Genomic DNA, 26,829 nt, shown 5'->3' with positions numbered 1-26,829 from the left:
ATTCCCATCGTTTAAGCCACCCTGTCTGGAGTACTTCGTTATAGCAGCCCTGCCTGACTGACACAATCGGTCGCTGACTTTGTGGGTGTGGCAGAGGCAGAAGTGGCCTCCTAACCCTGGACACAGCTGCAGCGGTGTGTTCTTCACATGACAGTGGAGCTCCCCCTCCAGAGTCCACTGTAGTCAGAGTTATCCAGATAAACAGAGCCAACAGAATATACAGACACATAGAAGAGGAGAGTTATCTCGGAAACTGGCTCACATGATTACAAAGGCCGGCAAGTCCCATATTTTGCCATTTGCAAGCTGGAGGACCAGGAAAGCTGCTGGTATGACTCAGTCCAGGTTCAAAGGCCTGGAGCCAGGGGTGCCACTGGTATAAGTCCCAGCGTCCCACGGAGCAAGAACCAGGAGCTCTGATGTCTGGAGATAGGAGAAGATGAATGTCCCAGCTCAAGAAGAGAGAATTCACCCTTCCTCCACCCTTTTGTTCTAGTCAGGCTCTCGATGGACTAGATGTTGCCCCTCTGCATTGGCAAAAAGCGATCTGCATTGAAAAGCCAATCTCTTCCAGAAACACCCCAACAGACACATCCAGGAGCAATGCCTTACCAGCTATCTGGGCATCCCATAGCCCAATCAAACTGATACATAAAATTGACCATCACATCACTTCTGATGGCAGCAGAGGTAGCAACGGCCCCGACAGAATAATTATGCGTTTTTCAAAGTCATTTCCAAGGGTCCTTTCTAGGGCCTGCTTCTCTAATTTTCCTAATTGCGTAAGCTTTCAATTCCCTGTAGTAAATCCCTTTCTGCTCAAATGAGCAGGAATAGTCACTTTCCTACACATGGACCCTGACTGGTAAGACTTGATTAGACAATGGATACTGAATTAAATTTTCAATTTTGCACAGTTGCCATACATAAATTCTAAAACAAAGTAAGCTATCAAGGTCTTGTTGTATGCCTTTTTTAAATTGATAATTGGACTGGGTGTGGTGGCTCACGCCTGTAATCCCAGCACTTTGGGAGGCTGAGGCGGGTGGATCACCTGAGGTCAGGAGTTCCAGACCAGCCTGGCCAACAGGGTGAAACCCCATCGCTACTAACAATACAAAATGAGCCGGGTATGGTGGCATGTCTCTACTAACAATATAAAATTAGCCAGGTGTGGTAGCATGTGCCTGTAATTCCAGCAACTTAGGGGGCTGAGGGAGGCTGAGGGAGGAGAATCGCTTGAACCCAGGAGGCAGAAGTTTCAGTGAGCCGAGATTGCACCACTGCACTCCAGCCTGGGTGACAGAAGAAGAAACCTTCTCAAATAAATAAATAAATGTGATAATTGTCTTTTCTTCTAATCGCTAAAAACAAGAAATGCTCAATGAAAATCAAGACAAAAATCAAATACAGAAAACTATACTGAAGTAAGCCCAAATCACCCCAGATTCCCACCACCCGGAGATAACTTCTGTTCTTATTTCACTGAACATTCTTTCACACATCGCACAGTGCATTCTACATGCACAGTCACATGTGTTCCCCTGCACGGTTCAGGGTGCAATTAGTGTGGCCTGGTTTTCCTCGAAACTTCAAGTGTTCAAGCCCCATGTGCTGGTGATAGCAGGAAGTCCAACATGCAGCCCAGCTGCTCTCTACAGGGTTCTCACTGCCTCCCGCTTACACACAGAGGGTTCCCATACAGGCGTCTTGGAAGGAGGTGTCCAGTCCCACGTGGTCCTGTATCAATGCACTGACCATGGTGGAAGGACATGAATAACCGAGCAGAAGCTAATCCTGGTGAGTAATATTGGAGCTGTCAGTGAGGTTCACTACTCCCAAAGCAGATACAGTGGTGGAAGCCAGTGCTCCCCCTAGACCAGAGAAGGGCTCCAAGCCAACCACCCAGGGCCCTTCAATGCAAGCCTTTCCCACAAAGATTTGGGAGGACTGGGCTACACCATTGTGCCCCTTGCCATAACCATTCTTCCCTGGCGATCAACACAAAAGGTGTATTACATCCTTCTCCCAGGACAATGAGTCAATTCACCCTCCCCTGCCATTCCCAGAGATACTACCTTTGGGCACTCCACAGTGACTTCCTGTCCTGGCCTGGCTATGCAGTAGATAAGGGAAGAGACAACACACAAATTCAACCTCCAGCAGGGCGCCTTGCTACTCTCACACTTACCCTCTCCTGACACACACACATACGTACACATCATTTGACTTAAAAGGGATTATACAATTTATCTTCTTCAATACCATGCTTTTAAAAATAAAAAATAAAAAAAACTTGGGCCGGGCACAGTGGCTCACACCTGTAATCCCAACACTTTGGGAGGCCGAGGCAGGCAGATCATAAGGTCAGGAGATCAAGACCATCCTGGCTAACACGGTGAAACCCCGTCTCTACTAAAAATACAAAAAATTAGCTGGGCATGATGGCGGGCGCCTGTAGTCCCAGCTACTCGGGAGGCTGAGTCAGGAGAATCGCTTGAACCTGGGAGGCAAAGGTTGCAGTGAGCCAAGATCGCACCATTGCACTTCAGCCTGGGCTACTCAGTGAGACTCCATCTCAAAAAAACAAACAAAAAAAAAAAAAAAAAAAAGAAAGAAAACTCAATAGCAAGTTGTAGACAGTTTTTTGTTTGTTTTGTTTTGTTTTGCTATGTTTTGTTTTGTTTTGTTTTGAGACAAGGTCTCGTTCTATAGCCCAGACTGGAGTGCAGTCATGCAATCTCGGCTTACTGTAGCCTCTGCCTCACAGGCTCAAGTGATCCTCCCCCTTCAGCCTCCCAGGGAGCTGGGATTACAGGCACACTCCACCAGGCCCAGCTAATTGTTTGTATTTTTTGTAGAGACGGGGTTTCACCATGTTGCCCAGGATGGTCTCAAACTCCTGGGCTCAAGAGATCCTCTTGCCTCAGCCTCCCGAAGTGCTGGGATTCCAGGTGCGAGCCACCGCGCCTAGCCATGTGGACAGCTTTCCATGGTATGATGTTCTGAGAAAATGGTTGGATTGCAAGGCAAATAATTATAGGCATTTCATCACTAATTGTCCATGTTCCCATCTCGCATATAACAACTCTACCAACAACAACAACAAAAAAGTTTTATGTTCATCGAAGAGAATATATGGAGCTTGATTTTTAACCCAGGGGTTATGGGCCTTTTCAATGTAAAATTATTTCCCAACCGGCCACCTCCGAACTGAGCCTTCTGGGTAGAATTAGTGTGAATTCAGGGTTGCAGATTAGGGACAGGTTGGGCAGTGAGAACAGAAAGGGTGAAGTAAAGTCCATAGGATCTCAGGGCTGGAAGGGACTTGCCAAGTTGTCCAGCCTCTGCTTGCATTCCCTTAGTAACAGGGAGCTCACCACGTTACCAAGACAGCTTGTTAGCCCACTTCATCCTTGGTTAGTTCCACTGGCTTAAAAAGTATTTCCCACGTGGATCTAGATTCCATCTTCCTAAAGGTTCCAACTAAAGGTACCAATTCAAGGTTTCCCTTGGTCACTCTGTAGAGAAGTAGAGCCGGCTCTCCCAGGGCCCATGAGTCCTCTGTTCTCCTGGACAGCATCCCCCTCCCCCTGACTAAACACACCCTCTGAAAACACAGGACTCACCGATGCAAACTCACTCTCATAGTCAGCTCCTAACAGGAACCTCCCTTCACCTCCCAAGAAGCCTTACTCACACATACCAAGCCACAGTCTGTCGACCGGTTTTCTCAAGGAATGGAGGGATTTCAAGGCTGCCACTCCCCGTCTGGAAAGAAAAGCCACTTCACACAGTGAGTGGTTCATAATGTAAAGTGTTCATAACTCCCAAGAGATAGTATGGGCAGGAAATAGAAACAGCTTCCAAATATTTGAGACAGATTTATGGACACTGAGTCACAAATGGCTGCCATATACTTCTCCTTTTGAGCTAGTTTGGTGCCAGACTACCTCTCTTCTGATGTTCAAGGACCTGTCTCCAGGTCGCTTCAGTTCCTTGTCTTGACCTCCCGCAATGGGCTTTCTGCTGACCAAGCCCGTTGACTCACAGACGTAGCCGACCAAAGCACTCAGCCAGGTGCAGATTTTGGGCATTGAAATGGTGGAGCTCTCTCCACAGCTTGCACTGCTAGTTTTTCTCTTTGTTCTGGATGACGAATTCTCTACTGTTTATACAGTAGCAGAACTCACAGAAGCATAACTTACATTTCACAGCCTCCAGAGTGGACTTTACATAAACACGATGTTTCTGTTAGGCCGGCTTTATCTTCCCCCTAGAATCTGTCGGTGGTGCTTTGGAGTATTCAACTGGGCCACGGTGCAGGGGTAGGGAGTGGTGTCACAAGCCTTCCCTAACCCACCATCTCTGACCTGCACCCCAGGGCATGCACATGAAAGGAATACATCTTCTTGGTTTGGAAAAGAAGGGGATGACATTAGTGGCGAAACCTCTGTGTCGGGGTCTTGCACCGCAACTCTGAGTCATAGCTTACATCCATCAAGCCCTCACTCTGAAGAGGCTCGGGGCTAAACCTTCACAACCATTGTCTCAGTCATGTTACTCACCCTGTGCTACAGAGGAGACAGTGATCTTCACAGAAGTTAGTTCGTGGAGGGCTTTTCCCAGCCCCACCGTTGGGAGAAGAGGGGCAGGGCTGAGCCAAGTCTGACTGGAGTCCTGCTCACCTTCCCCCAGGACTGCACGGGCCACCTCGCCCAGCCCTCATGGCAATGCTGAAGGCAGGTGTGATTCTCACCATTTTATTACCCAGGGGGAAAGGGAGGCACCAGTGGGAAAGGGAGGCTGGGAGCAGCAGTTTAATAACCTGTCCAGACCTCACAGCTAGGAAGTGGCCAAGGCAGGAAGAAGCCCACCAGCCTCTCAACACCAACAGAATTCTTTCCTCAGAAGGAATGAGGGAGGGTAGAGGGGTAAGCACATGGCATTTTTAATCCTCCTGTTGGACTGGGAGCCTCTTAAGGTCAGGGACAGTGTCTGATTCAGCACCCCACCCCTCAACTGGCCCCACTCAGGATGTCACAAGGCCCTGTGTGCTACTGGAGGGGGTCCTGGGGTCGGTGACAGGCAGACCACAGCCTCTGGCCTAGAACGAGCAGAGAGGGGTTGGCAGGCCCATCCAGGCTGGGGGTCTGAGGAACTGTGAACGAGGCTGTGAACAGAGACTGCTGGGGTCCAGCAGGCCTGGCCACAGAAGGGAAGCTCTGCACAGTGGAAGGCAGGACCGGGTGGCAGCCCCGGGAGCAGGCCCTGCTGGCCCCTGGGAGGAGCCCTCCATGGGCCTCAGCACGACACTCCTAGGCTGGTAGCTGAGGCCTGGTTCCCGTGATCCCTTGATTTGTCTTTTCTGACCTTTCTTCACAGAGACCCTAGGAAGCCTGGGGACCCAGAGCCTGCCAGGGGAAGTCATACTCTCATGAAAGAGCTAGCCAGCAAGAAACTAGAACTGTGGACATGTAAGATAGGCACACAAGTGGCGAGTCCTAAGACGGAAGCAAGCAGAGGGTGTGACAGAATACTGAGGGGACCAGGGAATGGCTCTTCCAGAGGGGACTTCTCAGTCGGAGACAGGAGCAGGGGAAGGAGCGGCCATGGGAAGCTCTGGCAAGAAGGCATTTTTGGTGGCGAGCAATGCAAGCGCAAAAGCCCTGAGGTGTGAAAAACATTAAAGAATCTGTAGGAGGCCAAGGCGGCCAAGCAAAAGGAGAAAGAGGGACTCCGGCAAGAGATGGGCATTTCTCAGGACTGCAATGGCAGGAGAAAGAGATCCCCCTGAAGGACGTTCTAGATTCAAGCCCCTGCCCTGTGGCGACCCTGCCAAGTGGCTGGGTCAGGATCTTCCCTGTCAGGCCCAGGCCTCGTTTGCATGATGATGGGGGTAGCTTCTCAGGGTCCGGGCTCTCCTTCCCCATGTTCTCCTGTTCCCCCCATTCCCATCACCCAGATTCCGGGAGCCAGGACTGGTGTCTCCCCCACTGGAGGTTCCCAGGAGGTCTCAGGACTCCCACTGCAGTCCCAGGACGCAGGGGCTGGGCGAGAGGAAGGAAATTCTCACACAGCTTTCTCCCAGGGAGTTTGCTCTTGTTCCCAGGCTGACAACTGGCAACCCTCAGAACTCTGTTCCCCACCCCCTTCCTCCTCCTCCTCCTCCTCCTCCACCTCCTCCTCCTCCTCCTCTTTTCCCTGCCTCCCTCTCTCCCCTGCCCCCCTTCTCAGGCTTAATGACTTCCACATGGGCCTCTGGCGGCTGGAGCCAAGCCTCCCAGCATTGTCTGAAATCTCCAAATTTAGAAGAAATATGAAAATTGTCAACCACTCCTTCCTTAGGGGGTAAAAGCAACATTCTGCACCGGGGGCAGGTCAAGGCGAGGTAGTCACGTGGGGGGCGCCTGGGCCAATGGGGGGCCCTGGGAGGGCTCAGCACCCGCCTCGCCCCAACGCGGGGCTCGCCTCTTCAGCTCATATAAGGTAAAAGGCAGAGTGGCCTCTGTGGCCAGGGAGCCTCAGGCAAGGGACTAAGGGGGGGGGGGCTCAGTGCCAGCTGCTTAAAAATGCCCCTGTGGCAGCAAGGGGCACCAGAGGCTGGGTCTAATTAGTTGAGAAGCAGTGACAACCCCAACCACTCACCAAACAGGCTGGTTCCCATCTCCAGGCCCCAAGGAGCCACACCTGGACCAGATCCCAGGAAAGGTAAGCACCAGCAGGAGACCTGGGATCCGTGGATGGGGGCCTCTGGGACATTTCCCCAGCGGGATGCTGCATCTGGGGGTCTTGCTCTCTTGCTAACTGGCTCTGTCCTTTTCTGGACACAGATTCTCTGGGTCTCAATTTCCCCATCTGCACAGGTGCTGGAGTCAATGATCTCTAAGCATCCATCCAGCTCATCGGCTCTAATTCTGTGGTCCTGTTGGCTTCTAGGATTCCTTGTTGTTGTAGTCAACTGGGGGAAGAAGGGGCAGAGGGAGCGAACAGAGTTAACATCCTATCAGCCCGAGCTTCACCACGGCGCCCGAGTCTGGGGCAGTCTCCCCGGCTTCTACATAGGCAGTGCTTCTTCCTCATTCTATGGGGCTTTGATTTTGCAATTCCGAGAGCCTGGGGGTCCCAGCAAGGAAAACGGTTTTCAAATAATGGTTTCGAGAAACAAAGCTGGGGAAAAGGCAATGTAAGCTCAGGGTCTGGCAGGCAGGCAGAGATCCTGGGAAGGCTGGGTGCTGACTGCACATGGAGCAGTGGGAAGGGATGCTGGCGAGAGAAGACGGGGGCACTTAGGCTCCGGCCCCAGCTCTGCTCTCAGTGCCTGGCTGTGTGGTATTGGGCTGGCCCCTTCCCCTCTCTGGGCCATAGTTTCCCCATCTGTATAGTAAGGCCATTGGACAAAATGATTCCTCTGCAGATGTGGCTTCTGAGTTGTTTGTGCCTGAGGGACAGCCAGTGTTGGGAAGTTCCCCCAGGAGATCCCTGAGCCGAGTCTGCCCTTTGACCACAAGCTTGGAGTCCAAGCAGATGAAGCCCTGTGGGAGCTTTTGGAATTTGAGCCTGAGTGAGGGAGAGTAGCTGAAGGTTCTGTGACTGAAGGCTTGGCCAGAGGGGTGCCCCGAGCCCTCCAGATGAACTTGACTGCAACCAGCCTCTGGTGGGGAAAGGACTGATCTCTGGATTCGACCACACAGGAGTGCAGGACGTGGAAGTAGGAAAGGATGGAGAAGACAGCAGAGGGCTTCAGAGGATGAAGTGGTGGGACCAGGAGATTCAGAGAAACGCAGGAGGCTTGTGATGGGAGGCAGAGCTGGATAGAGGCAGAGGCTTAGGTTTGGAACTTGAAGATGTACAGACGACGTGGAGTCGGGCTCCTCTGAACACACTCTGCCCACGTCCGGAGCCTAGAACAGAACACAGTCCTCTAGCACCGTCCTCTGTCAGGTACCCTCACCTTCCTGCTGCTTGTCACACAAGGCCCAAGGCCAACATGGTTCAGAAGGAGGCTCTGAATTCAACTGCCTGGGTCCAATTATGACTTGTTTACTTAGTGGACAGGTGACTCTGGGCAAGTTGCTTGCTGTGTGAGCCTCAGCTTCCTCCTCTGTAAAATGGGTACAGTTCTGAGATTGCATGGTCATCATGAGGAGTGAAGGATGAAGGCACATAGAGCAGGATGAATGGGGCTGATGTGACATCGCAGTCTGAGCCCACGCCGCCTGCGGGCAAGATACCCTGAGCTATGTTGAGGGACAAGTGGGAATGGAACCCAGCCAGGGAATGCCCAGAGTTGCTGAAGGGCTCTGGAACAGGCTCTGGAAAGAGGCAGGAGGAATTGAAAGTCAGAGGCTGTGGGACACAGGAAGCTGATCAGCTTGAGATGCCTGAAGGACTGGGGGGGTCTCCTCTCCTGCCTTTCTAGGGTATTGTGTGAGCAATGTATCTGAACCACTGTGCACTCACCTGCTGACAGGGGACCCCGGGCAGGGCCTAGGAATCTGCATTACGAGCTCCCTATGAATTCCCATGCACATGGAAGTTTGGGAAATGCCAGGCTATAGGGCAGCCTAGGACTCTCACAAACAGCCGAGGCCACGGAAGCCACAGAGAGAAAGCATTGCTTTAGGTTCTTTAGCGAGCTGATGGCAGAGCTGGAACAGAACCTGCCTCTCTGCCCAGCCAGGGATTCCATAAGGTGGTGCAAATCAGGAGAAATCGATTACACTATTTGTGGAGTTCTTGTGAGCTCCAGGCATTACCTAAGATCTTCACATGAACTAATTCATTTACTCCTCACAAGAACCACTGAGGAAGGAGCAATTATTATCCCCACTCCACAGATGAGGTACCTGAGGTAAAGAGAGGTTAGGTGGCTTACCTGAGGTCACACAGCTCATGAGTTGTTAAGTCGTGTGTGCCAGCCGCCCCTGGGGGTGCTAACTCCCCCAGAAGTCTCCTACCTCCTGCCCTGCCTCTTAGCTACCTCAAAACTTCCTGGGGACCCTCCAGCAGACCTCATGGAAGGGGGCAGAATATGTATGGGAGACTTCTGGGAGTCAGACACTGTGCTAAACAGCTTGCATTACCATTTAATCCGCCCAGGATTCCTGTGAGGCAGAAATCAGCATCGTTCCCTTGCCCTCACTTTCTAGAGAAGGAAGCCACTGCAGCTCACCCAATGTCACGCAACTAAAAAGCAGCCAACGGGATTTGAACCCAGTCTATGCATCTGTAGAGCACACACTCTTGGGCTGCCCACCCCAACACCTCTGAGGGCAGTAACGAGGAATCCCACCTCGCAGAGGAGATGGAGGCCAGGAGGGAGGAGGCTCTGCCGGACCTGAGCCCAAGCCTTCTAGCTCTGAGGCCACTGTTCTTCCCTTCAACCCTGCTGCTTCCCACAACAGAAAGTTTATCACTGGTCCCTCCCAGCCCTTTGGGCAAAATCAGCCCCTTCCCAGCCTGGCCATTTCTAGGGGAAAATGACACCCAACACCTATCCTTTTTTTTTTTCCTTTTCTGAAATGAGGTCTCGCTCTGTAAACCAGGCTGGAGCGCAGTGACACTTCTCAGCTGACTGCAACCTCTGCCTTCCAGGCTCGAGCGATCCTTCCACCTCAGCCTCCCAAGTAGCTGGGATTACAGACGTGTGCCACCACACCTAGCTAATTTTTTGTATTTTTTATAGAGACAAGGTTTCGTCATTTATCCAGGCTGGCCTCAAACTCCTGGGCTCAAGCGATTTCCCCAACCTCAGCCTCCCAAAGTGCTAGGATTACAGGCGTGGGCCACCGCACCCAGCCAACACCTATCCTTGAGGAATAGAAAGATCCAGGCTCCACACCACACACCATCACTGACTCAAGTGACTGTGTCTGATTCCTGGGTGAGCCTGAGGGTTTCGGGGAGGTGATCTCTGAGGTCCTCACTGCTGGGCTTTTCCTGCAATTTTCCAACTAAACTCTCCCAGGGGCTCAGCACCATGGGGTGGTTCAAAGAACCATGATGAAGGCTGGTTTGAATTGTCGTGATGACCATTTTTGTCCACATCTCTTGGTACCCATAAGCCAGACTTTCTCTGGAGCCTATACCTAGAAGGGGTTCTGGGTCCTGGGGTGCAGGCCTGTCAGCTTTACAGGAGAGCACAGGATTGCTTTCCAAAGTGGCTGAACCAGGTAATGCTCCCATCAGCAGTGTATGAGCGTCCCCATCTCCTTGACCACACTTGAAGTCATCTGATTCCTTGAAGCATATAGGTTGCACACTTCATTTTGCATGTATCAAATTTGTGTAATAAAAAATGTAAGGAAGCCATGGAAATAAAAACATAGGTATGCCTTCTGCAGGCTGCTATGCTCCTGTGCACAAAGGTGTCTAGAACTTTGCCCTCCACGCACAAGTTGCAGAGCACCCTCATCAGGACATTTACGAAGGCCCTGGGGTGGGATGGGAACTGCCTTTGTGGTCCTTCCCCAGCCCAGCAGTATGCAGTGGCCGGGGTCCAATCAAAGGTCACCTGGGAGGGTGAGTTGCAGGAATTTGGGGGAAAGAGCCCAAGGTGGCTGCCGCCTGCTAACAGCTTGTCTAGACAGGTCCCATGGGGCTTCACCGCACATTGCGAGAGCCCTGGCCAGCCCCCTGCCCACTTGCAAAAGAGGCTGTTGGCAACAACACTTCACCACCAGAAACCTTTACTCCAGTTCGAAACACGCCTTAATGCACAGCGTGAATGACCCACTCTCATGGCCCGCAGAGGTCCGCTCATTCAGGCCCCCGTTTGTTCAGATGAGGAAACTGAGGTGGACTCCGAAGCCTGGGGGCTTTCCGAAGTGGAGTGAGTCTCTGTGCCCAGGTGATAAGGGGACCAGGCAGGTCTGGAGCAGGGCTGGGTGGGGCTCAGATATAACAGGCTGGCAGTTAGAGGTGCCAGATGTGAGCCAGGCTGCTGGGTTTGAATCCTGCATCTGCCTCACAGCAGCAGTAGGACCTCAGGCGACTTACATAGGTACGCTGTGCCTCAGGCACCTCATCTGTAGTATAGAGATGATTTAAGAGTACCTGTCTCATCGGTCTATTGAGTTGTCTGGATTAACTCACTAAATGAGCTAAAACTCATGAAGCCCTTGGAACAGTGACTGACACATAGTAAGTACTCAATAAAAAATAACTGCTAAGACCAGGCATGGTGGCTCACACCTGTAATTTGAGCATTCTGGGAGGCCAAGGTGGAAGGATCCCTTGAGCCCAGTATTTCGAGACCAGCCTGAAGGTCAACATAGGGAGACTCTGTCTCTACTATAAATGTTTAAATTAAATTTTTATAATAATAACTGCTAAAATATTATTACTAAAGACAGCTTCTTCACAGTACAAAGAGATGCTCTTCTGGGCACCAACTCTTTGGACTTTGGGGGATAAACTGCCCTTATTCCCTCAAAAATATCACCTGCCATCTATCAAGTCCTTTCAAGTACCTGGACCTTTACCCAGCACTCTGAGATAAATACCATTATCCCTCTGGGCACACAAAGGCTCAGAAAGGTTTAATCATTTGCCCAAAGTCACACAGCCTGTACGAGGCCAAGTTGGGACTCAAACTCAGTTCTGACTGATTCTAAAATCATGTGTTTAGCTGCTGCACTCTAGGACCACCCGCAATGGGTCTGTGAACCAGAACTAGCTCTGGTTCTGACCTGCCTAGTAGGGCCTTTGGCATTTGGGGGAGGAGGCCATTGGAAGTCCAAAGCCTCCTTCCAGATTAGGCATGATTGCAGTAAGAGAAGAGACAGACCCTTCGACCCCCCACCGCTGCTCAGGCTCAAAAATGTAGACCCTGGCAAAACAGTCCTTTCCACCCAGAAGCACCCCATAGGGTGGGCTGAGTAACCTTGGGGGCCTCGTCAGTCTTGGGCTGCCCCATGCCCTGCACAGCCCACTTGAGTTCTGAGGAAGGGGCAGTTGGCTAGGTCCAGACTGGAGAAAGCCATCCCACCATGGCTCCTCTGCAAGAACCCCCGGCCAGCCACAAGCCTAAGCCCCCTCCTTAAAGTCTCCTCCTCTGACCTTAGCTGTGCTTCAAGGGAGATAAGAAAGCTGCAGGCCAGGCGCGGTGGCTCACATCTGCAATCCCAGCACTTTGGGAGGCCAAGGCTGGCAGATCATGCGGTCAGGAGTTCAAGACCAGCCTGGCCAGCAAGGCGAAATTCCATCTCTACTAAAATTACAAAAATTAGCTGGGCATGGTGCCGCGTGCCTGTAGTCTCAGCTACTCTGGAGGCTGAGGCAGGAGAATTGTTTGAACCCAGGAGGCAGAGGTTGCAGTGAGCCGAGATCACGCCACTGCACTCCAGCCTGGGTGACAGAGCAAGACTGTCTCAAAAAGAAAAAAAAAAAAAAAAGCTCCAAACTGCTCTGCTGCCATATACTCTACTCCTCCACTCCCTCCAGGGAGGCAGGATGGGGGTGGAGTGTCTGGAGGGAGGCTGCCTGCTAGCCTGGGGATGGCATCCACAGAGGCTATGACACCACCCCTGGCTGGGCTGCTGGGCTCAGAGGCCCCCGTTCAGCCTGCCCAGAGCCTGCCAGCCACCAGGCATGTGACTCAACAACCCCAATGAGTCTGACAGCATCTACCCGGATGAACTGAGCAAGGCGGGGTGAAGGAGAAAGAGGCTGGCTAGGACCAGGCCTTCGCTCTGCAGCCAGCACACCTGGGTAAGTGCCCTACTCCTCTGGGGCCTCAGGCCGTGATGTTCCCTGGTTTGGGACAGAGGGGACAATTGAGGTCATTCCATGTGTGACAGTAGACACCTGGATTCTCAGAGAGGGAACATCTGAGGAGCTGGGGACACGCCCTGGATAGACAGAGAAGAAGACGGCATTCCAGGTGGAGAGCTCTGTGTACAAAGGTATGGAGGCAGGGCTGCAGAGGCATTTTCGGAGAACAGTAGAGAAGCCCGGTTGGCTGGAACCGAGAGTTGGTCTGAAGCTCAGAGAGGTTGGAGACACAGGAAAGGCCTAGAGTGTGCGGTAGCTTTGGCAACAGAAACCAAAGCCTCAGAGCTTGGGGAAAGTTCTCCTTGGTATCTGTCTGTCCCTGGGAGGGAGTGCCTTTCTTTAGCCTATTTGTCCCTCTCCCCAAAATACCATCAGCCAAGAACCCCAGTGCAGGGCAGAGACCTAGGAATTTGGATAACAGGCAACTCTGAGATGTCAGGCAATGGGGAAAGGAGAGCTCAGGTGGGACTAGGAGGGGTAGGAAGCCCAAGGGCTGCAGTCACCATCTTCAAACCACTCCAGAGCTTCCTGGGGAGCAGGGACTTGTTCTGTGCAGCCCCAGAGGACATGGCAGATGGCAGCAGAATACTAGGAAGACACCTCCAATAGTCTGTCCAAAGAGGGTGAGGGGATTAGGAAGTACAGATATATCCTGAGTTACAATTTTATCTTTTAAAATGCTATGAAAGCTATATGCATTTGGTACCCTCCTCAACTTACAATGCAGTTGTGATGGGGTTATAAGGTTACTTCAGATAAACCAATTTTATATTGAAAATATCGCAAGTCAAAAATACACATTCGGGCCAAGTGCGGTGGCTCACACCTGTCCTCCTAGCACTTTGGGAGGCCAAGGCGAGCAGATCAGGAGTTGAGGAGTTCAGGAGTTCGAGACCAGCCTGGCCAACGTGGCAAAAACCCATCTCTACAAAAGCAAAAAAAACAAAAAAAATCAAAAATTGGCCGGGTGTGGTGACACGTGCCTGTAATCCCAGCTACTTGGGAGACTGAGACATGAAAATTGCTTGAACCTGGGAAGTGGAGGTTGCAGTAAACCGAGATTGCACCACTGCACCCCAGCCTGGGCAACAGGGCAAAACTCTGTCTCAAAAAATAAACAGAAAAAACACGTTCAACTTACAATACTTTCCATTGACGATGGATTTATCAGGAAGTAGTCCCATCATAAGTTAAGGAACATCTGTAGTGAGCTCCTCATCACCAGAGGTATGCAAGCTTAGTAGGGACACCATAGAGAGAAGTCAAACATCAGAAGAGGTTGGGCATCATAGCCTTTCCTACCACCAGCCTCGGATCTCACATGCCAGCTCTAGCTGCTTTGGGAAAATCATGAGCTGAGCCTTCCTGCAGCCTGGATGTCAGATTCCCAGCCAGACATGACATCAGTTCTGCCCTAACTTTGCACAAGGGCCTCTTGGACCTCCTACGTCCTACCTCCCACTTCCTTTCCACTGCTGCCTCCTGCCTTCCCAGGGGACACCAGGCCTGACCAAAGAGACTTGGAGCCTGGTTGTGAGATGGAGGTCCCCGAGGAACATTCAGCTGATGGCCTTCCGCCCGGCAGGAATGAGACAAAGGGGGCCAGGGTCCCTGGGATCCCTGTTCACACGCTCCAGAGAGTCTGCGTGGAAATTCCAGGAGGGTCACAGGAAAGCTTCAAATTTAGAACCACGATGCTTTCTTTTTTTCCCCCTTTCTCTTCTGTTCCATCCTTTCCCTCAGTGGTCGGAGGGGGTGTCATAGGAGGCTGGGAAAGGAAAGCAAGAATCCTCTTGGGCTGAGTCACAGAAAAAGCATGGAGAGACGGAGGGTGTGGAGTAGATTGGGAGGCCCACCAGACAGGGCTTGGGGAAGTGGACAGCAGCATGGGAGAGGATGGAGAGGACCTAGAAGTCAAGGGCATGGCCAAGCACCTGTGAGGGTCCTGGAGCAGTGGGCAACTACATCGCCCGGGCCAGCAGCCCTCCCTAGATACTCAAGACCAGAGCTGCCAGAACCTGGGATCAAGTTGGGTTCAAGTTGGGTTCAGAGAGTCAGCCCAGGGGTTTCTAGAATAGAGACAGAAGGATCTTGGGAATGCGGCTTCCAGGAATCTCAGGCAATGTGCCCCCACCTCACACTGACTGCAGAGCTCAGAGTCATACAACGTCCATCACGCTCGGAGTCATACAACATCCATCACATTCACTCTGGCGCCCCTGGTAGATGCTTAAATATTCCTGGTGTTCAATCCCATACTCATTGCATCATAGTTCTTTTAGAGCTGAGGGACCTTAAAGAGGATCAGGGCCTATCTCCTTGTGTTATAGATGCAGAAACTGAGGCCCAGTGACAAGAAAAGACATGCCCAAAATCATGCTGCCAGACTGACCACATCCTTTGCTTCTTCTCTGCCTTCTAGCCAAAGATGGAGACTATGGTACACTCTTCACAGTCAAGGGCAGGGGACAGAGGAGAGGCGGTGCCCAGGCAGGATGCAACTATCTCCAAGAGATAGTTAGAGGATGGCAGCCTATCTTGAGTTCTGGCTGCTCTGCCCAGGAGGTCCCTTTGAATGGCCAGAGATGGTCCCCAATGCTGTTGGCCTCCTGCAGAGGAAAGAGCCCAAGGCTAGGAATGGAAATTCTTGGTTCTATTCCTGGCTGTGCCCTAACTCTTCATATGACCTTCAATGTGACCTTGAGCATGCAGCTTCCTCTGGCCTCAGTGTGTCCAGTGAGAGGCTAGACCCAGCCAGGCATGGTGACTCACTCCTATAATCTGAGCACTTTAGGAGGCTGAGGCAGGCAGATCATGAGGTCAGGAGTTTGAGATCAGCCTGACCAACATGGTGAAACCTGTCTCTACTAAAAATACAACAAATTAGCCAGGTGTGGTGGTGGGTGCCTGTAATCCCAGCTACTCAGGAGGCTATCGCAGGAGAATCACTTGAACCCGGGAGGTGGAGGTTGCAGTGAGCCAATATCACGCCACTGTACTCCAGCCTGGGCGACAGAGCAAGACTGTCTCAAAAAAAAAAAAAAAAAAGAGGCTAGACCCAACTAGCTGGGCAGTGGGGTATTCCAGCCATGATCTGCCTCCTGTCTCCTGCAAGGACTCCTCTCCATCGGTCTCAGTCCATCCCAGATTTTACCTGCCCGGCTCAGCACAGGAAGTGAGTGAGGCACAGAAAGAAAATAGCAGCTCGTGGATTCCCTTTCACCTCATAACAGCATCTTCTACGCCCAGGCTCTGCTTTTTAGCTGTGAAATTCCCAGAGAGACAAAAAGCTAAGAAAACCCTTAAGATCACCCCAGTGAGGAAAGCTGAGACCAGAGAGAGTTCACAGATGGCTCAAGGTCACACAGCAAACTGGGAATGGGCTTTGGGTTTCCTGACTCCTAACGGTGCTCTTGCCACTGACCACACTGCTCTCCAGAATAACAGGCACATAAGCTGTCCTTGTTTGGACCCCAGCAGCAATTTAGCTTGGTGGCTTAAACCCCCACACAGGGAGCTACGATCTCTTCCCCTGGCTGGGACTCAGTTTCTGCTTCTATAAAACAGAGACGGCCAGGTGCGGTGGCTCATGCTTGTAATCCCAGCACTTTGGGAGGCCAAGGCTGGCAGATCACCTGAGGTTAGGAGTTCAAGACCAGCCTGACCAACGTGGTGAAACCCTGCCTGTACTAAAAATACAAAAATTAGCCAGGCGTGATGGCAGGCGCCTGTAATCCCAATTACTCGGGAGGCTGAGGCAAGAGAATTGCTTGAACCTGGGAAGCTGAGGTTGCAGTGAGCTGAGATGGCGCCACTGCACTCTAGCCTGGGGGACAGAGTGAGACTCCGTCTCAAAAAAAAACAAAAAACAAACAAACAAAAAAAAAAACAGAGACACAGGGTGGACCAGATGTCTCTAGAAGACTTTCTGCCATAACACTAAGGATCTACCAGGACCCCAGTGCTTTCCTGGGAGGCCCCTGCCAACACCTACCTCAGCCCTATCTTCCCCAAGGATAGGGCCATCCAGGCCAGGAAATCCCACCAAGTCTTCCCCCCAATTCAGCCCTGTCCCACCCCAGACCCTGGGGCTGGACTTCATCCAGAATTACAGGCCCCAGCCCAGCTCCCGCTCTGAGGATCTGGACTTTTTCTTACCATAAAAGGGCAAGCGTGCCTCTCTTGGTCCCTGCTGCCAACCCTGCTGGGGGAAAGACTGAGCTATTTTTAGAAAACTCAAGGGCTTGCTCCTGAACTCGAGATGGGGCGTCTCTACGCCTGCACCCTGAGAGCACCCTCCCCATCTTTCTTCCTCCTCCTTCTCCCATCGCTCTCTCCCTTCCCTTTCTCTTCCTCTCTGTCTTGCTCTCAGTCTCACTCCATCCATCTCTCTTCCCTTTTTGCTCCCTCTCCTCCCATCCCGCATCACTGTTCGGTCTTCCTTCCCCCTCACTTCTTCCTTCTCCCAAAATCTTTTCATAGTCAGCTTCCCTCCCCCACTTCTCTCCCTCAGATCTCCTTTCTGGTGGTGGAAGAAAGTAACACATCTGCACTCCCACCCCTTCTTAAACACTATTTACAACATAAATTCCAAACATCCGCCATCTGGTTCTAGGAAGGGCCAAAAGATATTTGGAGAAGGAAGTCATGATTATTCCATCTTCAAAGCAAAAGGAACTTAAAGGCTCTCTTCTCTCCACCTTCCTCCCGAGGCCCCTTTGTTTAATATCTGGCCGATCAGGATCCCCCAGTGAGCAGAAGAGGTCAGGACATTTGCTGGAGTCCCAGTTGAACCTGTGACTGGCTGAATCACTTTGAGTTCCTTGCTTCTCCTCTCCATGCCTCAGTTGCCTCATCTGAACAATGGGTGCAAGACTAGGGTGCTTCCAGCACTGATGTTCCAAGACTTCAAGTCCTGGTGCAGAAAATCCACCTGGTCCAGATCACTGGGGCCTACTTTGGGGCTGAGCAGTAAAGGGTAGGATGGGGGCAAGGGAGTGGGAGGCATTAAGGGAGTGCCATCCTCATCCCCAGATGCACCAGTTTCTCTCTCGCTCCATGGAGATCTATGCCGGCCGTTCACCTGCATTCACACCCACACTCACACCAGGGAATGGGGTGGGGTCAGACCATCCCTCTGTATCTGATCTAGGACTTGGGACACTCTAGAGTCCAGTCCTATCCCCACCACATCATGTAGATGCGGGCCCTTGAGGCTCAGAGAGGGGAATACCCTTGTCCACAATCACATAGCATAGCTACAGAAAACCTGTTACCTAGCCTGCAACTCCTCCCACCCAACACATTCCAGAAGAAACCAACATCTGTATTATCTAGAAAGCATTACCCAGTCCCAGCGAAGCCCCTGGAACCCTGGAGGTCCGTGCTGTTTGCAAAGCTTATAGGACAGAGGGAGAACCAGTGCCTCTTTTTTTTTTTTTTTTTGAGACAGAGTCTAATTCTATCACCCAGGCTGTAGTGCAGTGGTGTGATCTCGGCTTACTGCAACTTTTGCCTCCTGGGGAGTTCAAGCAATTCTCCTGCCTCAGCCTCCCGAGTAGCTGGGATTACAGGTATGTGCTACTGTGCCCAGCTAATTTTTGTATGTTTAGTAGAGATAGGGTTTCACCATGTTGCCCAGGCTGGTCTCGAACTTCTGACCTCAGGTGATCCACCCGCCTTGACCTCCCAAAGTGCTGGGATTACAGGCGAGAGCCACTGCGCCCCGCCGAGAACCAATGCCTTCAACATGATGTGAATTTCTTTTAACAAACAGCACAGAGGGGAGAAACGCCATGGGAAAGAGGCAGAACACCACCACCAAAAGGAGAAGCCCCCTTGCTTCTGGAGACGGATGGTTTTCAGGGCTCAGATGGTCTTACTTATACTGACAATGCTTTCTCTGTTCACAAAAGCCTCTCCAGAAAGACCAACGTACAATACACCGAAGTATTGCCAAGAGATATTGACTCTGGTTATCACTCTGTAAAAATGGTATGATGAGTAGTTGGTCTTACAAAGGAGCTGTGAGAATGTATGTAGGGCTGCCTGGAGCCAATCTTTACTAACTGTGTAACCAGGAGGGAGTGCTGTGACCTCTGGAGCCTCAGTAAAGCGGAGATAAGAATGGTACCTAATTCTTTAAAGCAAGGATCTCTGAGTAAAGAAACAAAAAATTAAAAGAATGGTACCTAATTCAGCCAGGCACAGTGGCTCATGCCTCTAATCCCAGTGCTTCAGGAGGGCAAGGCAGGAGGATCACTTGAAGCCAGGAGTTCGAGACCAGCCTGGGCAACATAGCAAGACCCCATCTCTACAAAAAATTAAAAAATAAAAACTTAGCCGGGCATGGTGGCATGTGACTGTGGTCCCAGCTACTCAGGAGGCTGAGGCAGGAGGATCGCTTGAGCCAGGAGTTCAAGGTTACAGTGAACTGGCTGTGCCACTGCACTCCAGCCTGGGCAGCAGGTGTTGCCCTGGAAAGCAAGATCCTGGAGAGCAAGACCCTGTCGCTTTAAAAAAAAAAAAAAGAAAAGAAAAGAAAAGAAAGAAAAGAAAATTATTGGTACTTAACTCATAAGTCACTTTGAGGATCAGATGAGAAAAGCTGTGTAAAAAAAAGCACTTAGCAAGTGTGGGGTGCATCAGAAGCACCCAATGACATGTTAGCTGTCATTATGATTACAGCATGTCCCAACGTGCCTAGTACACAGTCAGCCGGACAGGTGATGGCTCTTACCTTTGTCACTCTTTTCTCAGTTTCTGCCCTCACCGAAGGGCCAAGTGACAGGAACTCACAGGGATCCTGGTGTCTATGCCCCACCCGTCCCCAGGGCCTGAGCTGCTCGAGGCAAGGCTTGGGATTCTAGGCTGGGCAGGTCTTTTTTTTCCCCCTCTCTTCCCTTTTCCCTGCAATGCTCTTGTTTCAGCCTCAAACTGCGTTCCCAGGGCTTGCTCAAAACTCCCCGAAGCAACGCTCCCTGGGGAGGAAGTGCGGAGCGTGTGAGGCTGGTGAACTCGGCTGGGGTGTCAAGGGGGTGGGAGGGCACTCTGGGAACAGAGGCCCAGGGAAGCTGTGCGACAAAGGGGACATGGAAAGGGACACGCAGGGGCTCCCACAGCTTCCCCAGATGCCTCTTCAGACCTTTGCTCTCTTCCTGCTTCTGCTCTTCCTCCCATGACTGGGCTTTGCTACGGCTCCAGCCCCATGCTAATAATAGAAATGGCAGCCATTTATCCTGGGCTTATGATGTGCCTGGAAATATGCTCGCACTTGACATCTGCCTCATTTGACTTTCACAAACAAGACCGTGAGGTCGGAAACAGGCTCAGAGAGGTGAAGACACCAGCTTTAGATCACACAGCTAGGAAGTGCTAGAGGCGAGATTCAAACGCGGGTCTGCATGACTCAAAGCCTGTGTCTTTTCTTTCCAGACATGTGGTGGAAACCTAGGGCCCTGGAGCCCAAGGAGAGCAAGGGCTGTACCAAGTGCACAGGCGTGAGTGAGCTGAGGAAGGGGAACTGTGAGCAAAGAGATCCCTCCAGAAAGAGCTGGGTGTAAGCATGAGTTCATGAGCTTGCCCGGAGCCCTGGCCTCAGCCCTCTCCTCACTGAGGTGCCATCTGGCTCACAGATGCGGCCCATTCCCAGCCCCTCATGTTTCTTGGAAATGAGCAAGGCAGGAAAGGGCACAGGGGCTTCTGCGATGACCATGGCGATGATAACTTTGACTTGTGGTCATCCAGCCAGCTACTGCCCACGTCCAAGAGAAAGCTGGATTGAGCATCAGGAACCTGGGTTCAAGTCTGCCGCTCATGCTGTCCCACAGGTGACCCTGGGCAAATCGCACAGGCTCCTGGAACTTCAGAAAGGGGAAGAATTATTCCTACCTCTGGCGACATCCGTGAATGTGCCTTGAGTTATGGGAGTGTTTTGCAGGCTGAAAGCTTTGTGTACATGGGAAGCATCAAAGACAGCCACAAGCCTGTCCTTTTGGTCTTGGTCATCATGTTAACCCCAGGTTTTGATTAAACCCTACATGCTCCTTTCTTATGTGTGAGGCTGAGGTGGGGGCATTGGTCAGAGGAGCCTCTGGGAAATTTCCTTTCAGGACAGTTCTTTTGTTAAGGGGCCTGGGTGTGCTGAGAAGGGAAGGTGGCTCCTCCTGCTCTTGGAGCTTGGAGTTTCTCAGAAACTCTCCCTTAAAAGCCAGGCAGGCCAAGAAGGGATAATGGTTGCTCAGGGCCCAAGGGGCAGGATCTCTGAGGCCCGGAAGATCTCAGTAGGTTCAGCCCGAGAGTACCCAGAAGTGGCCCAGGCCCATCCTCCATCCCTCAGAGCCTGGCAACCTGGTCAGGACCCTCAAAGGCCACGACCGTACCCAAAGGGCACCCTGGTGTCCTTCTGACAGGTGAGATCTTTGTTTCTTTCAGGCAACGGCGCTGACTGGTGGGAGCCACCCCTGCCATGCTAATGTTGGAGAAGCAAGAACTCTGGAGAAGCAGCCTCCTGGGACCAGAAGAGGGCCAGCAGCGGGCAGCTCAGAGACAGAACTGTGAGCCCACCGCCCCTCCACCCCTCCGGCACCCACATCCACTCCCCACCCCAGCCCACCTGCAGGCGGCTCCTGGAATAACCTGGGTCCCTCAGGATAAACTCCCCACCCCAACCTCAGAATGACCAAGAAACCGGGCCTCAGGATGACGAGAAGCAGAATGGGCGTTGGTAAAGGAAGGCTCCCCACTGATTGGTGGCAGTGTGGGCAATTCAGGGCTGTCAGAGTCTGGGTTGTAGGTAAAAAGAAATAGAACCCAAGAAGGGAAATCCAACTAGGAGCCAAGAATCCAGTCTACCCCATTCTCCTTACAAAATAGCAATGCAAAGCCTGTGTGATTTGGACATAAAGCCTCTGTTATTCAACTTGATTTGGTGAATAACAGACTTGAGAGAAATGTGGGAAAATAATAGTAATCTTCCCCAGAAAGTGAGCTCCTAAAGCAGGAAGACCTGGGGCTGTGTGATCTTGGATGAGTCACTCAACCTCTCTGAGGCTAGTGATAAAGAGCCAGCTCATAGGACTTTGAGAGGGTTTGTGAGGTTGGGCTGGTGTCCCCAGCCACGGCCCTTGGCACATGGTGAAACTCAAGAACACAGAGCAGTTTTTACCATTCATCACATTATTTCCCACACTTGCCAATTTTTAAATTTCATGTTCATGGTGGAACAGGTAGGGCGAGGTGCCGGCTCCATAAGACAAGTGGAGAAACTGAGGCCTGTGGAAGTGAAAGCATTCGCTCAGAGTTGCATGTAGGGTCGGTTGCAAAGGGGAACTCTGGCACCAGTTCTCATGTGGATGGAAAAAGTGCAGGAAGATTTGGAGGTGAGCAGAGGAGAAGGGAGGAGGAGGCAGGGTTCCAGGAAAGGAGCTGACGCTCAGGGATGTGGGACAAGTCGCAGGCCTGTCTTACATAACATGGTCCACCTGTTCACCTCTGCATGCCCCACAAATGTGTGCAAACGTGCACCCCAGCACAGCGCACACCCAGGCCTCCCTCACTAGCAAATAAGCCACAGAGACTGGGTTTAAACAAATTGGATTAGGAGGGCTGCAGGCGCCTCCTCCCGCCGACTGTCCGGCTCCGACACTAAACAGGCCTGCAGAACTGCCAGCTGTGGTCTCTCGGACACACTGACAGTCGGTCCTTTGCTCCCTCACCCCACCCGTGGGCCTCAGGAAGGGGGCTGGGGTCCGAGAAGATGCCACAATGATGGATGGGGTGAGGGATGTTCCAGGGCTAGCTCAACAGCACACAGGATGTTAGTGCTTTTGCGAGGCACATTTCCGAACAGTTCCCAGACGCACCCCCTCTTCCCCCCTCACCCTCCCCTCCGGCAGCCTCTCCCATGGCCACTGCTGCTGTCTGGGACTTGGGCCCAGCCTGAGGCTTCAACCAGAGCCCTGTCCTTGAGCAGACTCACCTCATCTTTCAGTCCTGCAGCTGGGCTGAGCGGGGAGTGGTCAGCTCAGAAGACACTGGCCTGGGGATGAGATACGAGGAATGCTTTAGAGAGAAGAAAGAGCTTGTGAACAGGCAATGCTGGTCTTAAAGGTGGCATCTTGGTGCTTTCTCATGCCTTGTTTTCTTTCATCCTCATAATATGGCTGAGGGTGAGGGGACGGGTGTGACTGCCAAAACTTCCTTTCTTGGTGATTCCACAACACCCCTTTCTGATCCCTGAGCCTGTGCCATGCCCGGTGTGATGTGCCGGGGACACCAGGGTGTTCCCCCTTCCTTCACGGAACAGCCTCCTTTAGGCTGGGTCACTGGGCACTGGGGCCTCCCTGGTCTTCCAGGATTGCAACTTCACAGAATCCCTTTTCCATAAGGCACATGGAAGGGACTGTCACCCGCAACGGGAGCCTTGACAACCAGCCAAATCAGAACACAGACCTTGATGTCGGACGGCCCGGAGTTCAAATCCTGCCTTGCTCTCTTTCAGCTGGAAAGCTGTGGTCAAATTACTTAGCCTCTCCAAGCTGGTTTTCCCTTCTGCAAAATGAGGATGTACAAGCTGCCACCTCACAGAATGACTGTGAGAATTAATTCTTATTTTCCACACCCTCATTTGCGAGGGGGAGAAACAGAAGCCCAGAGAGGGAAAGGGCTTGGTTAGGATCACACCACGAGTTGGGGGTTAAGTCAGTATGGGGTAGGTCCCCTCCTTCTCTGGGTGTTCCTCTCTCCCATCCCTTATCTCAACATAAATCCTCCCCAATTGCTCAGGTTGTCCAGGCAATTCCTGGCACATGACCTGGGGCCTGCCCTCCACCTTCAGCCCTGCTCTGGCCTCTGCAACAGCAGAGTCCTGGGTGACCAGCAATGACCCCCGGCCCTCTGAGTGCTGGTAGAGGGTGGGGGAGCTCTGCGGCAAGCTCCCAGCCCAGAGCAGCCTGGCCATATAAGGGAAGGAGCCCAGGGAGGCCTCCTGGCTCAGGCCTGGCGAGAAAACCCAGACAGCCACTGTTTATTTTCTCCTCCCCAGCTCACCCACGCCTCCCCAAGCCTCCCGACAGAAGACAGAGGTCCCCCACAGCCCAGAGACATTTCCTGAAGACATGGGGAGCACAGAGGTGGAAACAGCCCATCCACCCAGGAGCGGCCCCCAATGCTGCCGGCAGCCAGCACCCAGAGCCATCAGGTAAAACTGAGGCCACCTGGCTCAACATTGCTTTTCACAGAAGGGGAAACAGCCACAGAGAGAAGGGCCTGGTAAGAAGTGCAACCTGGGACCCCCAAGTGGTGGCTCTCATCCTGACCGGGGATCCAGAGTAGGAGGGAGACTTTGGTGGGGTAAGTGGAATGGGGGAGGGGTAGCCATAGACCCCTCTTCTCAGTGAGGCCCTCAGGAGAAGGAGGCAGGGGTTGGGACGAGTGCTAAGTGTGCAAGACTCCAGGGAAGAGCTGCTGGAGCCAGGAGAAGCCCCTCCCTCCCGGCCCCTCTGCCCCTCCTCTCAGCCCAGCTGCACTGACTCCTCCTCTGGGAAGCCTTCTCAGCTTCCCCAGGGGTGGGAACCTTTTTTGTCCTCTGAGTGTGCTTGGCTGTCCTTTCTAGGGCACGCTCTCTCTCTTTCTCTCTTTCTGTCTCTCTCTCTCTCATCCCACTTGAGTCTGTCCCCTGTTCACCTTGTGAGGGGCAGTTTCCTTCTACTCAATCTGACTGAGATCCTCCAAGTCGAGGATGGTGTGTCTCTCAGTCCCACTTCCCCTTGGCCCATAGAAGAGGCAGTGTGCTGAATGGAGAGGTGAAATGATTAGACCCTGCCCCCGAACCTAAGGTCTGGCCAATTGGTCAGGGCATGAGACATTCAGTGTAGAGGTTAAAATGAGGGCCCTGGGTTAGGAACCCCAGTTCAGTTCCCAGCTCTGTACCCTTGGAAAAATCCATTCCCAGGGAGCTTTGTGGATGCACAGGGACTTGCGTAATGAAAACATTCAATATCCAGGACTATAAAATTCCACAAATGACCATGCTTATTACATTCATAATCATGATGATTATTCCAGACACAAAGGAACAGAATGAGGCACCAACAGCCAGGGGTGGGCAGATTCAAGGCCCACAGAGGAAATGGAGGCAAACACCTTCCCCTGGTCAGAGTCTGTGCCTCAGCCCTTCTCCCTGCATCAGTTTCTCCTTCAGAAGCGTGGGACTACCTCCCATCTAGTTCCTGTTTCTAAACCCAGGGGAGATGCTATCTTTGCTGCAATAATCTTAGCCTACATCTTGGAATGGAAATGGCCTTGGTGGAAATGGTCTTCAACTCCCCTGGTCCAAGCTCAGGCCCTGGGACCCTGGAACAATCCCCTTCCCTTCCTGGTCCTCCATGTAGAAGCAATAACATTCCGTTGCCAGCGGCACCAGCCGTTCTGATGATTAAATGGGATCGGACACTGTTTCCCAAACTCAGTCATTCAGATGCCCCCTATTTTATTTCTTCCATGTCTGCAAACGATTATAATATTTTTAAATGTAAGATGAGTCCTTTTTAATACAAATAGAAATAGCTACTGTAAATAGAAAACTCTGATACCGTACATAATTAGCAAATAAAGGTAACCATAAATACAGTAAAAATGAAACAATGTTATTACACTTTAACCTAATAGTTTGGCTTGCAAGGCCCTGGGCCTGAAGCCTGGGCAATTAGTGATAGCAGCAAACTGAGGCTTTCTACCCCACGGAAAATAGGACTGAAAGCAAATTGACAGGGAGCAACTGATCCATTCCACAACAGAATGGATCAGTTTCTCCCTGACAATTTGCTTTCCATTCTGTTGTGTCCTGTCTCCCAGCAGAGGCTACAAACTCCCCCACATCACTTACCCACCTGCTGCACGTGCGAAGCCAAAGGTAGTTTATCTGAAAGGGCTTTGGAAATAATCACGCACCAAGTGAAGGCGGAGGACACACCTTGTCAGCTTAGTTCTCGGCAGCAAATCATCTCTTTTTCAGGGTAACCCTGCCTGGTTCTTACTGAAATCTCCTTGCTGAACATGCTAAGCTCTTCTCTCTCAGGCGCAGTGGGAGCCGTGGAGAGTGGAGTAGACCAGCTGTCCGTGATCCCCAAAGGAGTCCAATGTTGGAATCACTCCCCAGCCAAATGCAGGATTTTTAAAAATCTATTTATTTATTTGTATAGAGACCAGGCGATGAGACTGGCTAATTTTTTGTATTTTTTGATAGAGACAGGATTTCATCGTGTTGCCCAGGCTGGTCTTGAACTCCTGGGCTCAAGCGATCCACTGGCCTCAGCTTCCCAAAGTGCTCGGGATTACAGGCGTGAGTCACAGTACCCAGCCACCAAATGCAGTTGAAAAGAGTTCCTGCAAGAGAATTCCACAGAAGGGGAAAGCAGTTCTCTGGCTGGCAGTACCTTAGACAGAGGTTGTCCTCTCCACAGGCTGTCAGAACTGACCTGCTGACCTAACCGGCATGCTAGACCAGAGGGAAACACTCTTTCCACTCTTCCCAGAGTGAGGCCTGACTTCAGATTTCTGCTAGAGGTGTAAGAGACAGACTTTTTTTTTTTTTGAGACAGAGTCTCACTCTGTCGCCCAGGCTGGAGTGCAATGGCAAGATCTTGGCTCACTGCAACCTCCACCTCCCCAGGTTCAAACAATTCTCCTGCCTCAGCCTCCCAAGTGGCTGGGATTACAGGCCCCTGCCACCACACCTGGCTAATTTTTGTATTTTTGGTAGAGGCGGGGTTTCACCATGTTGGCCAGGCTGGTCTCGATCTTCTGACCTCAGGTAATCCGCCCGCCTTGGCCTCCCAAAGTGTTGGGATTATAGGCATGAGCCACTGCACCTATCGTGTTTTTGTTTGTTTGTTTGTTTGTTGTTTTGTTTTATTTTTTTAAGAGACAAGGGCTCCCTATGTTGCCCAGGCTAGTCTTGAACTCTAGGCTCAAGCAATCCTCCTGCCTGAGCCTCCCAAAGTGCTAGGACACAGGTGTGAGCCACTGCTCCCAGCTCCGTTTTTGTTTTTT

At 51.8% G+C, this 26,829-nt stretch overlaps 1 protein-coding gene across 3 annotated transcripts; it reads left to right on the top strand.

The window, feature by feature from the left end:
- Positions 1-6,477: 6,477 nt before the first annotated feature.
- LOC126956801 (uncharacterized) lies at positions 6,478-25,313 on the top strand. 3 transcript variants are annotated; one of them, XM_050794045.1, is made up of 4 exons: positions 6,478-6,711; positions 21,211-21,332; positions 23,822-23,977; positions 24,844-25,313. In XM_050794045.1, the coding sequence occupies exons 2-4, from the start codon at positions 21,245-21,247 to the stop codon at positions 25,002-25,004; spliced, it is 405 nt and encodes a 134-aa protein (XP_050650002.1). In that variant the 5' UTR covers positions 6,478-6,711; positions 21,211-21,244; the 3' UTR covers positions 25,005-25,313. The 3 variants fall into 3 exon arrangements, with proteins under 3 accessions (XP_050650002.1, XP_050650001.1, XP_050650000.1); XM_050794044.1 differs by lacking the exons at positions 6,478-6,711; positions 21,211-21,332 and adding exons at positions 21,339-21,502; positions 23,279-23,371; XM_050794043.1 differs by lacking the exons at positions 6,478-6,711; positions 21,211-21,332 and adding an exon at positions 23,068-23,371.
- The last annotated feature ends 1,516 nt before the right edge of the window (positions 25,314-26,829 follow it).

This window comes from Macaca thibetana, chromosome 6, assembly GCF_024542745.1.
Source record: "Macaca thibetana thibetana isolate TM-01 chromosome 6, ASM2454274v1, whole genome shotgun sequence".
NCBI classification, from domain to species: Eukaryota; Metazoa; Chordata; class Mammalia; order Primates; family Cercopithecidae; genus Macaca; species Macaca thibetana.
The sequence above is the reverse complement of the archived record's forward strand: the minus strand, read 5'-3'. Positions and strand labels throughout refer to the sequence as shown.

Bases quoted from the DNA above. Each gene is read 5' to 3' on its own strand.
- LOC126956801 (XM_050794043.1), top strand. From the start codon at position 23,170: ATGGAAGGGACTGTCACCCGCAACGGGAGCCTTGACAACCAGCCAAAT. The intron at 23,372-23,821 runs GTGAGAATTAAT...TCTCCTCCCCAG, and splicing joins TGCCACCTCACAGAATGACT to CTCACCCACGCCTCCCCAAG. The intron at 23,978-24,843 runs GTAAAACTGAGG...TGATTATTCCAG, and splicing joins CCAGCACCCAGAGCCATCAG to ACACAAAGGAACAGAATGAG.